General features: G+C 46.5%; 2 protein-coding genes across 2 annotated transcripts; both read right to left on the bottom strand.

Annotated features, from left to right (window-relative positions):
- Positions 1-1,170: 1,170 nt before the first annotated feature.
- Positions 1,171-10,324, bottom strand: atg14 (autophagy related 14). The gene is made up of 10 exons (XM_061063792.1): positions 9,614-10,324; positions 8,868-8,930; positions 8,318-8,360; positions 8,092-8,173; positions 7,569-7,806; positions 7,104-7,333; positions 2,012-2,129; positions 1,836-1,926; positions 1,675-1,760; positions 1,171-1,420 (listed from the first exon to the last, which is right to left on the bottom strand). The coding sequence occupies exons 1-10, from the start codon at positions 9,892-9,894 to the stop codon at positions 1,189-1,191; spliced, it is 1,464 nt and encodes a 487-aa protein (XP_060919775.1). The 5' UTR covers positions 9,895-10,324; the 3' UTR covers positions 1,171-1,188.
- Positions 10,325-10,868: 544 nt separating this feature from the next.
- Positions 10,869-15,781, bottom strand: tbpl2 (TATA box binding protein like 2). Its single transcript, XM_061063828.1, has 8 exons — positions 15,632-15,781; positions 14,349-14,532; positions 13,885-14,092; positions 13,169-13,256; positions 12,785-12,876; positions 12,525-12,692; positions 12,259-12,353; positions 10,869-11,120 (listed from the first exon to the last, which is right to left on the bottom strand). Exons 1-8 carry the CDS (start codon positions 15,677-15,679, stop codon positions 11,044-11,046), a joined length of 960 nt encoding a protein of 319 aa, XP_060919811.1. The 5' UTR covers positions 15,680-15,781; the 3' UTR covers positions 10,869-11,043.
- Positions 15,782-17,403: the final 1,622 nt, after the last annotated feature.

Here is a 17,403-nt window from a genome sequence, read left to right as displayed (position 1 = left end):
TGTATCATCTTTGGTGGTTATTTTAAGAGTTATTTTGAATAAAACTTGATTTAAAATCAGCTTCCTGTGTCAGCAGCTGTGTGTGAACTGTGTCGTAAGTCCTCACTAAACTATATTTTACCATTGTTTGGTTACCATGGAGACGTAAGGGTCATCTTAACTAGAGGAGCATGATGTACAAACTAACCAAAACCTTAAGTCATTAAGGAGGTTTGACCTGGATGTGACTAATCAGAGAGCAGTGTTTGTCTCCTCTTGTGTATGATCGTCTCTGAACAGATGATCGTTTAAAATAACTTCTGTTCACTGACGTTCATCCACAAACACAAACTCTAATGTTTGTACGATGTGACAAAGCATCCTGATGAGGGGAGAACTGAAGACTACAGCCTTCATCTACAGCGAGTGAACAATAACTACAGTGTCCTCTAGTGGTGACATCTGTAACTACAACATCAGGTCATTTAACGGTCCTCTGTGATTGGACGATCAGAGCTCATGGAAAACTAAAGCATGAGTCAAAACAAAGTCATCCAACATGTCTGAGGGATGTGTTCCATCACAGAGGACACACTGCTGTTACCATGACAACCACTAATCCCTCTGTTCCTTTTCATGCTCCAACCTATCACACTTTAAGGGCGCGGTCACGCTGCCACTCTGTACCCTGCCTAAGCACGCTTCACCCCTAAAGTCCAGCTCGTTTGACCAGTGTGAGCGCTCCGTGGCTCGGTACACTTCCTCGGTCCTGGCACGCTTCAGAGAGGTGTTCTTCATCACGGTACACTTCATGCACGAGGACAAGCATGCGGTTACACAACGCTGACAGCCTTCATTCAGGAGAAATCCAGAGTGTTCAGTCTGTATCTGACTAACATGACTCAGAATAAAGACATGAAATAGCTATCATGTTGTCTGATGTGCGGACGCAGACTCGACCGCGCGTCCCCCTTTTTTTTTTTTTTTCCTCGAGTCCGTCTGTTTGTAAACACGCTTCATAATAACAACGCATGCATGAGCTGTATTATGAAACTATGTTCAGGAGGTAACCGTGCTCAGGCCCGGTTTGTCTTGTAGAAGTGTGACCGCCCTGAAGGCCAGCGGGGGACTGGGGGGGAGGGGGAGACAACCGGTAAACCCTATCACACCTTTATAACACTATCACCATGACAACCGGTCAACCCTCAACTAATCCTCAAACTTATCACACCGTGGAGAGCTGCTCACACACAGCGCAAGATTTACCTGTGAAGGGATGTCACAGAATCGTGGACTTGGCACGGTCTCCCAGTCCGTCCCCAGGTCCGTCTCCTCGTCCGTCACAACCTCATCCCCGCTCTCCTCGGCTGGCCCTGCCGCCTCTGGCTCCACAAACTCCATCGACTCCTCCAGGTCAGCACTCACCTCGAATGGTCCCGTCCTGGATAAATCAATCAGCTGAAGTCACATGTTTACACATCACACACACACACACACACACACACACACACACACACACACACACACACACACACACACACACACACACACACACACACACACACACACACACACACACACACACACACACACACACACACACACACACACACACACACACACACACACACACACACACACACACACACACACACACACACACACACACACACACACACACACACACACACACACCTGCCCAGGTTGTCGTTGTCGGGGGCAACCAGGAACATGATGTTCCTTAGAGTGTGATGTGGATGGAGCTTCTCACTGTCGACATGCTGAATACAAAAAAAAGAGTTGAAATCATGTCAGCTGAGAGGGGGGGTGTCTTCCCTGAGATGGGCGTGTCTTACCTGAGAGAAGCACAAGTGCAGGATGTTGGTGTTGAGCTTGCTCAGAGCTCGGGTGAAGCGGTACCTGCTCAGGTTCTCTCCACAGAACTCACTGAGGAACAAACACAGAATTTGACGCTCTGTTTTCCTAACTTTGCTGTGTCAGTGAAGGCAGCAGCAGGTGTTTCCTGTCTCACCTGTTACAGAGCTTCTTGGGCAGGTTGATGTCCAGGATATGAGACAAGATGGTGACAAGCTGCGTGGCGTAGCAGAGAGCGGCGCTGATGGTGTGAGCTGGGTTAATGTGGTCCAACTCTGCAGCACACAGGGGGTCAAAGGTCAACAGGTCAGTCTAAAACATTGATCCAAAGCAGGCATGTGATTGGCCGAGGACGACCAAGCAGGAAAACATTTAACATTCAAAAAACATTCAGCAGATCTCTTCAATATGGCCGCCGCAGAGACACGGGCCCTTTCCGAACAGCCACAGTTCAGTATGCAGTGCGGACCCCTCGTGGTCATTCAGTAGTTTGAACCCTCGTGGTCGTTCAGTAGACTGAAACCTCGTGGTCATTCAGTAGACTGAACCCTCATGGTCATTCAGAACCCTCGTGGTCGTTCAGTAGACTGAACCCTCGTGGTAATTCCGTGGACTGAACCCTCGTGGTCATTCAGTAGACTGAACCCTCGTGGTCATTCAGTAGACTGAACCCTCGTGGTAATTCCGTGGACTGAACCCTCGTGGTCATTCTGAACTCTCGTGGTCGTTCAGTAGACTGAACCCTCGTGGTCATTCAGTAGACTGAACCCTCGTGGTCGTTCAGTTGACTGAAACTTTGTGGTAATTCAGTAGACTGAACCCTTGTGTTCATTCTGAACCCTCGTGGTCATTCAGTAGACTGAACCCTCGTGGTCGTTCAGTAGACTGAACCTTCGTGGTCATTCAGTAGTCTGAACCATCGTGGTCAGTCAGTAGTCTGAACGCTCGTGGTCATTCTGAGCCCTTGTGATCATTCAGTAGTCTGAACTCTCGTGGTCATTCAGTAGTCTGAACCCTTGTGGTCATTCTGAACCCTCATGGTCATTCAGTAGTCTGAACCCTCGTGGTCATTCAGTAGTCCGAACCCTCGTGGTCATTCAGAACCCTCGTGGTCATTCAGTAGACTGAACCCTCGTGGTCATTCAGAACCCTTGTGGTCGTTCAGTTGACTGAAACCTTGTGGTAATTCAATAGACTGAACCCTCGTGGTCATTCTGAACCCTCATGGTCGTTCAGTAGACTGAACCCTCGTGGTCATTCAGTAGTCTGAACCCTCGTGGTCATTCAGTAGACTGAACCCTTGTGGTCGTTCAATAGACTGAACCCTCGTGGTCAGTCAGTAGTCTGAACGCTCGTGGTCATTCTGAACCCTTGTGATCATTCAGTAGTCTGAACTCTCGTGGTCATTCAGTAGTCTGAACCTTCGTGGTCATTCTGAACCCTCGTGGTCATTCAGTAGTCTGAACCCTTGTGGTCATTCTGAACCCTTGTGGTCTTTCAGTAGTCCGAACCCTCGTGGTCATTCAGTAGTCTGAACCCTCATGGTCATTCAGAACCCTCATGGTCATTCAGTAGACTGAACCCTTGTGTTCATTCTGAACCCTCGTGGTAATTCAGTAGACTGAACCCTTGTGGTCATTCTGAACCCTTGTGGTCGTTCAGTTGACTGAAACCTTGTGGTAATTCAGTAGACTGAACCCTTGTGGTCATTCTGAACCCTCGTGGTCGTTCAGTAGACTGAACCCTCGTGGTCATTCAGTAGACTGAACCCTCGTGGTCATTCTGAACCCTAGTGGTCATTCAATAGTCTGAACCCTTGTGGTCATTCTGAACCCTTGTGGTCTTTCAGTAGTCTGAACCCTCGTGGTTATTCAGTAGTCCGAACCCTCGTGGTCATTCAGTAGTCTGAACCCTCATGGTCATTCAGAACCCTCGTGGTCATTCAGTAGACTGAACCCTCGTGGTCGTTCAGTAGACTGAACCCTCGTGGTCATTCAGTAGTCTGAACCCTCGTGGTCAGTCAGTAGTCTGAACCCTCGTGGTCATTCAGTAGTCCGAACCCTCGTGGTCATTCAGTAGACTGAACCCTCGTGGTCATTCAGAACCCTTGTGGTCGTTCAGTTGACTGAAACCTTGTGGTAATTCAGTAGACTGAACCCTCGTGGTCATTCTGAACCCTCATGGTCGTTCAGTAGACTGAACCCTCGTGGTCATTCAGTAGACTGAACCCTCGTGGTCAGTCAGTAGTCTGAACCCTCGTGGTCATTCTGAACCCTTGTGATCATTCAGTAGTCTGAACTCTCGTGGTCATTCAGTAGTCTGAACCTTCGTGGTCATTCTGAACCCTCGTGGTCATTCAGTAGTCTGAACCCTTGTGGTCATTCTGAACCCTTGTGGTCTTTCAGTAGTCCGAACCCTCGTGGTCATTCAGTAGTCTGAACCCTCATGGTCATTCAGAACCCTCATGGTCATTCAGTAGACTGAACCCTTGTGTTCATTCTGAACCCTCGTGGTAATTCAGTAGACTGAACCCTTGTGGTCATTCTGAACCCTCGTGGTAATTCAGTTGACTGAAACCTTGTGGTAATTCAGTAGACTGAACCCTTGTGGTCATTCTGAACCCTCGTGGTCGTTCAGTAGACTGAACCCTCGTGGTCATTCAGTAGACTGAACCCTCGTGGTCATTCTGAACCCTCGTGGTCGTTCAGTAGACTGAACCCTCGTGGTAATTCAGTAGTCTGAACCCTCATGGTCAGTCAGTAGTCTGAACCCTCATGGTCATTCAGTAGACTGAACCCTCATGGTCATTCAGTAGTCTGAACCCTCGTGGTCATTCTGAACCCTTGTGGTCATTCATTAGTCTGAACCCTAGTGGTCATTCTGAACCCTCGTGGTCATTCAGTAGACCTTCGTGGTCATTCAGTAGTCTGAACCCTAGTGGTCATTCTGAACCCTCGTGGTCATTCAGTAGTCTAAACCCTAGTGGTCATTCTGAACCCTTGTGGTTGTTCAGTAGTCTGAACCCTCGTGGTCGTTCAGTAGTCTGAACCCTTGTGGTCATTCTGAACTCTCATGGTCATTCAGTAGTCTGAACCCTCGTGGTCGTTCAGTAGACTGAACCCTCGTGGTCATTCAGTATTCTGAACCCTCGTGGTCGTTCAGTAGACTGAACCCTCGTGGTCGTTCACAATTCTGAACCCTCGTGGTCGTTCACTATTCTGAAACCTTGTGGTAATTCAGTAGACTGAACCCTCGTGGTCATTCTGAACCCTCGTGGTCGTTCAGTAGACTGAACCCTCGTGGTCATTCAGTAGACTGAACCCTCGTGGTCATTCAGTAGACTGAACCCTTGTGTTCATTCTGAACCCTCGTGGTAATTCAGTGGACTGAACCCTCGTGGTTGTTTAGTAGACTGAACCCTCATGGTCGTTCAGTAGTCTGAACCCTCATGGTCATTCAGTAGACTGAACCCTTGTGGTCGTTCAGTTGTCTGAACCCTCGTGGTCAGTCTGAACCCTCATGGTCGTTCAATAGTCTGAACCCTCGTGGTCATTCAGTAGTCTGAACCCTCGTGGTCATTCAGTAGACTGAACCCTCGTGGTCATTCAGTAGACTGAACCCTCGTGGTCGTTCAGTGGTCATTTTGTGGGTCCGCCTCAGTATTCTGTACATATCAGCATGGATACTAACTTCCTGGTTTTGTGCAGTATGGTTTGGTTGTATTTTAATTCCCACAATGCTGTGCGAAGTTAAACGTAAAACGTCACTTCACGTGCACCTCCAAATCAAAACAAACAAGGATAGATTAACTGAATCAGCTTTTAATCTAGAGTTAAAGTCTGACTGAAATCACTCCTTTTAATTAACAACAGAAAATCTAACAAATGCCTTAGTTATTATAAAACCTTTCCCCCTCTATTTAAATAATGATTATTTATGTCTGTGTCTTTATTGGTTTATTTTACTGTATATTTCTGTCTTTCATTTGTACTTTCCTTTATGTACTGCATGTTATTTCATAATTTAATCTTTGGTTGGTTTTCATTGTGATATTGTTTTTGTTTACCTGACTGTATATGAGCATTAATCTTCTTGAATAAAGATAAACAAAAACAAAAAACGGGTGGATGCGGCCGTCTCGGGTAACGTAAATGATGCCACTTCCTCACTGAATGAATGAGATGAAGTAGGAACAAATATCTGCTTACTGAGCAGAGTATACAGCACGGATAGTAGGGCCTGTCTAAAATGGATTTTAAGTAACCAGTCTTGTCAGCATTAATGTGTCATCTCGACAACCTTTTACATCTCAGAGAACCTTGTACATAATGTTTTAATATCTGTATATTGTTGTATGTCTTTCTTCTCTCTTATGAAGTGTGTGTGTGTGTGCATGACTGGTTGATCTGTATTTTACTGTTACCATCATCTGCCCAGGTACAACAGATGGAAATTAGCTAGTTAGCTAAATCTGGTACAAAGCATCTCTTCTCTTCTGAGATTAATGGGTTTTTTGTACACTGTCCCTGATTCAAATAAACGTTTAAACTAAACTACTGTTTACTGAAAGATTGTGTATGCACTTTGCCATTCAGATGCACCCTCTGACTGACACATACAACATCAAAGTAACAAAACATGCAGTTCCTCCAGTGTCCTTCAAAGGCTGTCTCCTGGGGCGCTGGTAGCCTATTGGTTAGTGCTCAGCCCATATACGGAGGCTGTGGTCCTCCCCACTCTCTCTCCCTGATTTCTGACTCTATTCACTGTCACATCTAAATAAATAAAGGCTTGAAAAGCGCAAAAATAAGTCTTTAAAATGTTTTGCCTGTCTCCTGCAGTGAGTCAGTCTCCATAGAGCCCTATGTTAAAATGTCCAACTTTACAGCTGCAGTTCCTCCAGTGTCCACTAGAGTCGGTCTCCTGCAGTGAGTCAGCCCCCATAGAGCCCCATGTTAAAATGTCCAACTTTACAGCTGCAGTTCCTCTAGTGTCCACTAGAGTCTGTTTCCTGCAGTGAGTCAGTCCCCATAGAGCCCCATTTTACAGCTGCAGTTCCTCCAGCGTCAATGTAGAATTAGGGGGTGTGGCCTCTTTGAGTAGCAGGTGGGAGCTGCTAGCTGTCTGCTAAGTGTCACCTGAGCTAATTCATACACTGACCTTTAACCGCCCTGGGGATCCTCCCACTCCTCCAAATATGGTCACTTCAAGCTCCAAAAGGTTACCCTTAAGTATTAAAAAAAATTCACCTGGACCCTGATTGGTGCTTTTCTCCTCCACCCAGGTGTAGTAGGCAGAGCAGTCTCCGTTGCTGGGCAGGCTGACAGGGGGTCCGGTGATGCTGATGCTGGTTTCTCCATTCTGGTCATCCCAGATCCAGCGTCCTGAAAGGTAGGTGGTCCTACGAGCCTCGGCCAGCTCGCTTACCGTGCTGGAGGTCAGTGCGGGGTCACACTCTGCAACCACATCTGCGGGGTCTCTGAGGGAAAGACGCAAGGGCCGAAGACAGGTGAATACTTTGTCTATCTTAGGAACATTATGTTTCTGGTTGCCCCCATCAACGACAACCTTGGAAGGTGTGACACATATTCTGTCCGCGTGTGTGTCTCTCGCAAACACAATGGCGAGGGATTTGAGCCACGTCCAACCCAAAAGCACAATCTGTGGCTAAAATCACTCGCTACAGTGTGTGTCTGTGTGTTTATGTGTGTTACCTGCGCTCCTGCTTCTCCTCCTGCAGGGGGAACATGTGTGTGCTGAGCTCCTGGATGTGTTCTCGTCTCAGAGCAGCGAGCTGAGTCAGGCGGCTCTGCAGCTCCCGGCTGCGTCGTTCCAGCAGGTCTCCAAGACGACGGTTGTGACGCTCGATTTTATCCCGTTTCTCCTGGTGACGGCCTGCACGCCGCTGCAGCCGCTGACACTCCTCCTGGGAGCGCAGGAGCAGCTCCTTATCTGCAGGGGATGAGAAGAGAGGTTCTTTAAACATGTTGACCCCTCTGTTCTTCTTCTGCTGTTACATCTGTTCTTCTTCTACTGTTACATCTGTTCTTCTTCTACTGTTCTCAACAAACAGAGCATTAATAGACTGTAAAAGAGAGGAGGAGGAGGAGAGATGTAGTTTCTGGGCTCAGTCTGATCAAGTTTTTCTGTTGGAGGATAATTAACAAACTTCCTATCAAGTTAACGAATTATGTGACTTCCTTACTTTCAGAATAAAAGTATTTTCTGCAGACTCACCGCTCTTTTCCTCCTCGTTGCCCATGGCGACCGCCTCCTTCAGCTGCTCAATCTTCATCTTACAAGACATGATCTTCCATTTCTGAGTAGAGATTAGCGGTTTGTTATGAAGAGATCTGACCTGAGATCAGCTGATTGTGACCGCACACACATGTTCACAGTTCAATATTGAAATTCTAAAGATGTCCGTCTGTGTTCCTGTTGGAGTTCAAAAAAGTGAACTGACCATGTGGTCGGCCTGCAGCTTCCTGTCCATGTGGTGAATCACTCTGAGGGGATGAAGTACACACACTTTTAATACACATTAAACACATTTTCAATACTTTGATACCATGTGTGTTTATCAGACAGGTGTGTAAATAACTCCTATACACCTGCCTGAACTGTCCAATCCATTGGCAACATCTCTGCCCGGTTTAATTAGTGCATTTTAAACAGTGTGCAGGAGTTCTGCATCAAGTGTCTAGGACTGCTAGGTCTGTTGCCATGGTTACAAACCCGTATGGGTTTAATTTGATTGTTATAGAGCTCAACAGTGTGGTACCGGAAGTAAAAACTAGCTGGCTGTCTTGGTTCCAGTCGCCAATCTCTTAATAGGCCTATAAAGATTTTGTGAGAATTTCATAGAGAATTTGAATAGGGAAATTTACTTCATGAACTAGAGCCACCGATAAAGTGGGGGGTCACTGTTGAGCTCTATTAGAATTGTATCATAGTTTTAAATTCTGATGTTGTGAGTAAACACAGCCTTCAGGTAAACATGACAGGTGTGTTACCTGTGCTGCAGCTGCTCCTTCTCCACCTGCAGCTCCTTTAGACGCTGCAGCTTCTCTGTGTATCTACAACACACACACACACACACACACACACAAGTTTAAGTGCACGTCTCTGTGACATGAGAAGTTATTTTTACATGTTGTGCAACTGTAGCAGGGAGGCTAACTTGGTTAGCAAAACAGGTTACAATATGACTCAGCAGCCGACCGTCAGAGCTCTAACTGTTAACTTACTGTATCTATTAGATCTGAGGAGCTGCTAATGCTAACTAGCCAAATAGAGAAACAGTAGCTGTGAGTTACCAGCTAACACGTAACTTCATAAAAAGTGTTTTTTTTTTTGTTAAAATGAACTAAAATGTGAGTTTATCTGCTGTAAAACTAAACCTGACTGTGAGGTGAGAGACATTTATACAACTATGAGGACATTACTGTTTCACTACACCTTCCTTTACAACAGAACACCTGTGACTGTCACTTTCATCCTCCAGCCACAGGGGGGCGCTCACATGCCCTGTAAACTAACAGAGAGAAGACTTCTGAGGATTCATGTCCCCTCATGATTTATGTGTTATATTTATAAGCCGACCTGTAAAACCGGTTATGATCTTCAAACTGATCGTGTTTATTCGTGGATAAATTCAGAGACCTAGGAATAATGATGCACTCGGTAAAATGTCAGAATATGTCTATGAGGTTTGGTATGCGAGGTGAAACACGCTGTAATAATAAACTGTGGCCGGTACCTCTCCGTGTTCCTGCCGTCGAAGTACACAAAGTCTCCGGCCTGCACGCAGCGGGCACAAGTGAGCCTGCGGCGGGACGAACTGCACAGGGGGCACCGCTCCACCGCCACCGACAGACCCTCCGCGTCATCCACCGACTCCACCAGCAAGACGCAGCCCGGGGAGGAGTGGGCCGGAGCGGAGAGATGAGGGCGGAGAGGCGGCCTCCCGGCGGAGTGAGGCCCGGGGGATGAAGCCGCACGGTCGGGACCGATAGGGGGGAGTCCCGCGGAGGACGCCATGGGGAGGTGGGCTAAGCTAACAGAGCTAACAGGCTAATCCAACGTTCAGGCTGTCTTCAGGTGATGGGTGACGTCACTCAGCGCGCTGTGTGTGCTCCATGATGATCCTCTGGATATTAAACAGTCCGTCATTTACCTGACACAGGTATTATCAAACTCTTACGAGCTCTACAGCAACTGTTTTTGTTTTCATCTGCAGACACACTCCGACACTTCCGGTTTCCTCTGGAACGTGACGGGTTTGTTTATGTGCTGACGTCGTGTGGTGGGCGGGCCGAGCGAACCGAATATTCATTACATAAATGTCAGAGTGGAAGTATATGCAGTATATCTACAGTTAAAATAAAGCCTATCCCAGTTTAAGGCCCAGTCGTTTTCTCTAGCGTGGTGTTGTACACGTGTAGACATATAGCTCTCGATTGGAGGCTTTTCTGCATTTAGTGATGGAACAGTGTGGATCACAGTTAAGGAGAAAAAGCAGAAAGACTCATAAAAACAAAGATGAACTTCGACATGTGTCTAACAAAGACAGAACAAAGTGTGTATGTTTACAGGACATGACGCAGTCTGGCATGCTGCTTCACAAAGTAACATCAAATCAGTGATTTAATTACCTTTCTTACCACAACAGGTGTCAGGTGAGACAAATGGTCTCAAGTCCACAGTAGGTCTCCCCCAGCCTGTTTTTCATCTCGTCTTTGACAGGACATGAACATCCTCTGCTGTGACAGTGAAGGAAGGACACTTTCTACCCAGGGGGCTCACCTGACTGACCCCCACCCCGCTCTGACCCGATACCAGCAGGGGGGTCAACAACCTGGTGCAGACTGACTCGAGCTCAACATCAGAAAGACTCAAGAGTTGGGCTGTGGGGGCAGAGGAACTCTCTCTCAGCGCCTCCACCCTGATCTCTCTCAGCGCCTCCACCCTGATCACAGATGACCCCCCCCCTCCCCCATTAAAACGTGAATCAGTAGGGCATGAACAGATCAGTCTCTTTATTTTCTTGGGGATGAAAACCTTGGACAGAATTTAAAACAAACAGCGGCTCGTTCGTCCTCCATGTTTTAAAAAATTAAACAAACAGTAAATATTTATACCATATTTATACATATATAAACAACAGGAAGTGATGTCAGAGGTCCGTCCTCACTGTTTCCTGAAGCCTCTCAGGATCGGATAAATGTTCTCAAACGCTTCGTAGATCTCCGATCGCTCCTTAGCTCCTGAAATTTAACACACAACTACAAAATCATGCCAACTTTATTTATCAACAGGAAGTGGACAGAAGCATTAATAAATGTAATAAACGCATCCTGAACTTAAACTTGTAATGTATGCGGAAAGGTTCTGTTGAATACGAGTGTGGATGGATCCTAAAGCTAACACAATCATATTCATCACTTTATTTTGAAAATCTCAACATTATAATCACATTATTTTAAAGAGATACTTCACCCATTTGCATTAAGCTTTGTATCATTAGAAACCTGGTAGTATTTTTGAATGGTCGTGCATCCCTCCCTCATTTTCCCCTGAGATGGGAAATATTTGTATTTCTAAGTCTGAAAAGGAGCTTCCAGTGATGCAAAAATCATAATTTTGCGTCATTGGAAGCTGTTGCGGTTAGCAGGGTGAAGCTTCAATACTAGTTCCTTGGCCGCTGGCCGCAGCAGCCAAGAAGCAAAACCAGCCTGTCGGCAGCAACGTCTCGCAGCTACTGGTATATTGCTATATTGCTGGCCACCGCTGCCAGCTCAGCAGCCGAAGACATAAGGCCTGCCTGTCGGCGGTGGTGAGGACGAGCAGCCGGGGCCATCTCGTGCTGGGGCGGACTGGTAGTGTCGGTGCTCTCACTGTTTGCCTATGGACACAGACATAGAGTCTGTTTTCTGCCAGGAATTTTCAAGATGCCAATTCCTTCCGGAAGAAATCTCGGAATCAGTTGAGGAAACGGCCTTATGTGTTGAAGTAGGCTAAATTTTTCTGTAAACCTGACCTTAGTGGGAGTGGCCTGCGGTGCTTTGCATTCTGGGATTTGGTGTCTTTCATCTACATGAGCCAAAAAGACACTTTCTGCCTTTTCTCGACCAAGAAGGCACCAACTTCAAAATGTATTTCACATTTCTACTACATATATGACCCAATGTCAGATTCATGTTTCAACGGGTGAAGTATCCCTTTAAACTTCCTGTTCTGGATTCTAACCCTGTTTCCTCCTCTCTCTGGACACACACACACACACACACACACACACACACACACACACACACACACACACACACACACACACACACACACACACACACACACACACACACACACACACACACACACACACACACACACACACACACACGTTACCGGTCAGAACCACTTTCCCCGACACAAAGATGAGCAGCACGATGCGAGGCTTCACCATCCGATAGATCAGACCAGGAAACAGCTCTGGTTCATAACTGAGAAAACAAACACACACACACACACAAAAACAAGGAGGGGCTGTGGTCAAACCCAAACCGTCTCATGGGGATATTTAAAGAACCAACCGTCAACAGCAGAACAACAGAATATCAAGCTAACAGAACAAGAACACTAGGCTAACCTCGGCTACTCTCAGGTGTGCATACCTGCTGAACTGCTGGTGTGTGAGGACCAGGCCCTCCAGTCTGATGGGGAAACACACATCACAGCTCGCCACCATGTTCTGGATCTTAAAGTCCAGGAAGCGAGCAGGAAAGCCAAGTTTCTGAACCACACGAGCGTACTTCCTCGCTGCTAACCGTGACTGCTCCTCACTGCACGCACTCAGAAACACAGAGGATGAGCCAGGTTAGTCACCTGACAGGTCATCACATGAACACAGAAACAGGTGGACAGGTACACAGACCTCTTGGCTCCGGTACAGACCATCTTCCCGGAGCTGAAGATGAGCGCTGTGGTTCTGGGTTCTCTGATCCTCATGATGACAGCGGCAAAACGCTGAGAAAAGAGAAGAAGAAGAAGAAAAAGCTGATCACATGAGCATTAGTGTTTCCATTGACCACAGAGAGGCAGAATAAAAAAGTCCTTTAACTCCTTAACACAAACAACAGGTCAACTAAGAAGGAACAGGTGAACCCTAAGCATCATGGCATCACAGCTGATGCTAAAAAGGGGCGGGGCAGCTAACTGTGACGGGGACATTTTTCTAATGAGACTACAGACGAGAAACAGCTGTTTAGGTAAAGGAGCTTCCTTGGGTCTAATATGAGGTTATCACACATACACACACCTTGGGGTTGTATTCAGCATTTCTGGCCTGCAGGGCGATAAACTTCAGATCCAGAGGACAGCCAAGGTTCACTGTGGAGACAATGTTCCTACATACACGCACCAACACACACACACACACACACACACACACACACACACACACACACACACACACACACACACACACACACACACACACACACACACACACACACACACACACACACACACACACACACACACACACACACACACACACACACACACACACACACACACACACACACACACACACACACACACACACACATTTTAACGAATAATTGTAAATTGAGGCATTTAAATATACAGTGAATCTGTGTTAGTGGAGACCAGCAGGTGAATCTGAGTCCAGTTAGGGGGGACCAGCAGGTGAGTCTGAGTCCGGTTAGGAGACCAGCAGGTGAATCTGAGTCCAGTTAGGGGGGAACAGCAGGTGAGTCTGAGTCCGGTTAGGGGGGACCAGCAGGTGAGTCTGAGTCCGGTTAGGGGGGACCAGCAGGTGAGTCTGAGTCCGGTTAGGGGGGACCAGCAGGTGAGTCTGAGTCCGGTTAGGGGGGACCAGCAGGTGAGTCTGAGTCCGGTTAAGGGGGACCAGCAGGTGAGTCTGAGTCCAGTTAGGCGAGACCAGCAGGAACTATAGACGTAGTATAAGGACTATATATTGATGTAGTATTTGTACTGTTTGTCACTTACTGTAACTGGGGGATGATCCCTGATCTCTCAGTCACAGGGGTCATTGGGGTCATGGGGGTCATGGGGGTCATGGGGCAGAAGGGGGAGGGCACCGGTACAGACGGTGGCGCTCCCTGCTGGCTGTCAGCTGCTGTGGAATCCTGGGAGTTGAAGTCCATGAAGATTCCGCTGTCCTGAGACACGTTTAGAGCTGCAGTCTGACTGTCAGCTGACACAAACACATGTTATTATTATTCAACTGTGAACATGAGTTAACAGAGACACATACCAGAGTAAAGAGTGGCTGTTGGATTCAGAGTGAACCAGTATAAAATAACCATCAGAGTTCAAGGTGCTTCTAAGGGAGGTCAAGTGTCTCAGTGCTGGAGTATTGCACATCATTAACAAGTGCTGTTGTAAATTGTTTTAGCTCACGTTTGTTTCAATAAAGTTTATTCAAAAAAGCTACATCAGTGATGTCATACCCATGTTGTTATGACGACCGGGCTCTACCTGCGAGCTGAGGTCATCAGGCAGGAAGCTGAGGTCCAAATCATCGCCCGGCTCTGTGCCTGAACCAGCCTTCATCGAAAGGGAGGGGGTGGGGCCTTGGGTGGGGTGGGTGGGGCTTTGAATGCCCAGCCCCTCCCCCAAAATGAAGCTGGAGTCCTGCAGGAGGACACAAAGAGCTCTTTATGATTTAATGTGAAGAACATTATTAATCATGACCGACACTTTATGTCAGACTATATATGACACGTTATGTTCTATTCGTGTATAAAGTGACATGTTGGAGGACAAATAAAGTACTATCCTATAAAGTACTGTCCCATAAAGTACTATCCTAAAAAGTACTGTCCTATAAAGTACTGTCCCATAAAGTACTGTCCCATATAGTACTGTCCCATAAAGTACTATCCTAAAAAGTACTGTCCTATAAAGTACTATCCTATAAAGTACTGTCCCATAAAGTACTATCCTATAAAGTACTACCCTATAAAGTAATGTCCTATAAAGTACTGTCCCATAAAGTACTATCCCATAAAGTACTGTCCCATATAGTACTATCCTATAAAGTACTGTCCCATAAAGTACTGTCCTATAAGGTACTATCCTATAAAGTACTGTCCCATAAAGTACTGTCCTATAAGGTACTATCCTATAAAGTACTGTCCCATAAAGTACTATCCTATAAAGTACTGTCCCATAAAGTACTGTCCCATAAAGTACTGTCCTATAAAGGTACTATCCTATAAAGTAATGTCCTATAAAGTACTATCCCATAAAGTACTGTCCCATAAAGTACTATCCTATAAAGTACTGTCCTATAAAGTACTATCCCATAAAGTACTGTCCCATAAAGTACTATCCTATAAAGTACTATCCTATAAAGTACTGTCCCATAAAGTACTGTCCTATAAAGTACTGTCCTATAAAGTACTGTCCTATAAAGTACTATCCTATAAAATACTATCCTATAAAATACTGTCCTATGTTGGAGAGGTTCAGAGCTGCCACATCATCTGTGAACATAACAAGCGTTCACTTTCTACGGGCAGGAGAAACATCTTTCTAACAGCCTCTAATATCCTGAACCATGAAGATTCAGAGATGATCCTCAGTCAAACAGTTCCTAGTTTGGTTTCTGTTTCTGTCACAGAGTGATGCATCTGTTACAAATACATGATCAGACTAAATAATGTTACCTGACTGTGGGAGAATTGTACATCATTGTGTTCTAATAAACCTTTGAAATGTTTTTACTCACATCTGCAATCGAGTCATCAAAGTATCGCTCCAACGCAGACTCATCCATGATCCAACAACCTCCAAGCCTGATCCAGGACTTTCCAGGACCTGATTCCAGGTAGAGAGCTACACAGCTGCATCCAATCCTGACTCATCAAGACCTCCATCAGAGTGCTCTAATCTCTCTGTGTAGTTTGACTGATAGCTCATGTTAGCTCTCTGGTGCTAACTACCCCATGTTTCCACCATAGACTGTTTATGGTTCAAACTGATAAACAAACATTCATTCTGTAAACAAAAACACTAGACAAACAAGGTGCTATGGCAACATGACAACAAAACATTTTTTATTTTCTGTTAATCAGTGAATTATGAAATCTCTCTCTCTCTCTACCCCCCCCCCCCCCCTTCTCTGTGGCAGCAGGTATATTTCTGACTTCAGTTTTCACACTTGCAGAAATCTCCTTAATAACGCCTGAAGTTTTCATGCTGAGCGTCATGTGTGAACAAACAGCTGAATGTTTGAGTTTCTCCTCCAGCCTCCTCGTATTTCTTCTGCAGAAAGTCAGAGTGAGCTGATGTGAGAACGCAGCAGGATATAATCAGGAGAATTCACCTGGAGCGAGTGGGAGGGGGTGTTGACGTTTATTCCCTGTGATCGCTGCACGACCATAGACTGTCTGCACGCCACCTCTACCATCTCCGTGCTCTAATGAACCTGCTGCATTATGTTTCCTGTTCTCCAGTATGTTCTTCTCCACTCTTTAGTTCAGATTGTGATTCTGTTCAACTACACGTAGCATTGATAGAAAGACAAATATTCTCATTATAGCGTCGTATAGAAGATGATGTTGCTTCATCCGCTACTTCTACGTCCCATCTTACCTCAGCAGGTGAATCTGAGTCCAGTTAAGGCTCCATCATCCAGTCCAGGACAGACTGGTTGATGAAGGTGTAGAGGACAGACTGGATGATGGAGGTGTAGAGGACAGACCGGGTGATGGAGGTGTAGAGGACAGACCGGATGATGGAAGTGTAGAGGACAGACTGGATGATGGAGGTGTAGAGGAGACACTGGATGATGGAGGTGTAGAGGACAGACTGGATGATGGAGGTGTAGAGGAGACACTGGATGATGGAGGTGTAGAGGACAGACTGGATGATGGAGGTGTAGAGGACAGACTGGATGATGGAGGTGTAGAGGAGACACTGGATGATGGAGGTGTAGAGGACACACTGGATGATGGAGGTGTAGAGGAGACACTGGATGATGGAGGTGTAGAGGACAGACTGGATGATGGAGGTGTAGAGGACAGACTGGATGATGAAGGTGTAGAGGACACACTGGATGATGGAGGTGTAGAGGACACACTGGATGATGGAGGTGTAGAGGACACACTGGATGATGGTGGTGTAGAGGACACACTGGATGATGGAGGTGTAGAGGACAGACTGGATGATGAAGGTGTAAAGGACACACTGAATGATGAAGGTGTAGAGGACAGACTGGATGATGGAGGTGTAGAGGACAGACTGGATGATGGAGGTGTAGAGGACAGACTGGATGATGGAGGGAAGGGGGGCTTCTCCTGAAGTTCACTGTCATCTCCACAGTCTTGAGCGGGTTCAGCTCCAGGTGAAAACCTGCAGTAAAAGCTGTTCAGGTCTTCAGCCAGTCTGTTGTTACCTGCAGGGTGGGGGGTGGGTCTCCTGTAGCTTGTGACTCCCTCCAACATCAAGACATCTGATTGGTCAGTGGGCTGAGACTTCCACAGGTTGATCTCTTATCTC

Source organism: Labrus mixtus, chromosome 18 (assembly GCF_963584025.1).
Source record: "Labrus mixtus chromosome 18, fLabMix1.1, whole genome shotgun sequence".
Lineage (NCBI taxonomy): Eukaryota > Metazoa > Chordata > Actinopteri > Labriformes > Labridae > Labrus > Labrus mixtus.
The sequence above is the reverse complement of the archived record's forward strand: the minus strand, read 5'-3'. Positions and strand labels throughout refer to the sequence as shown.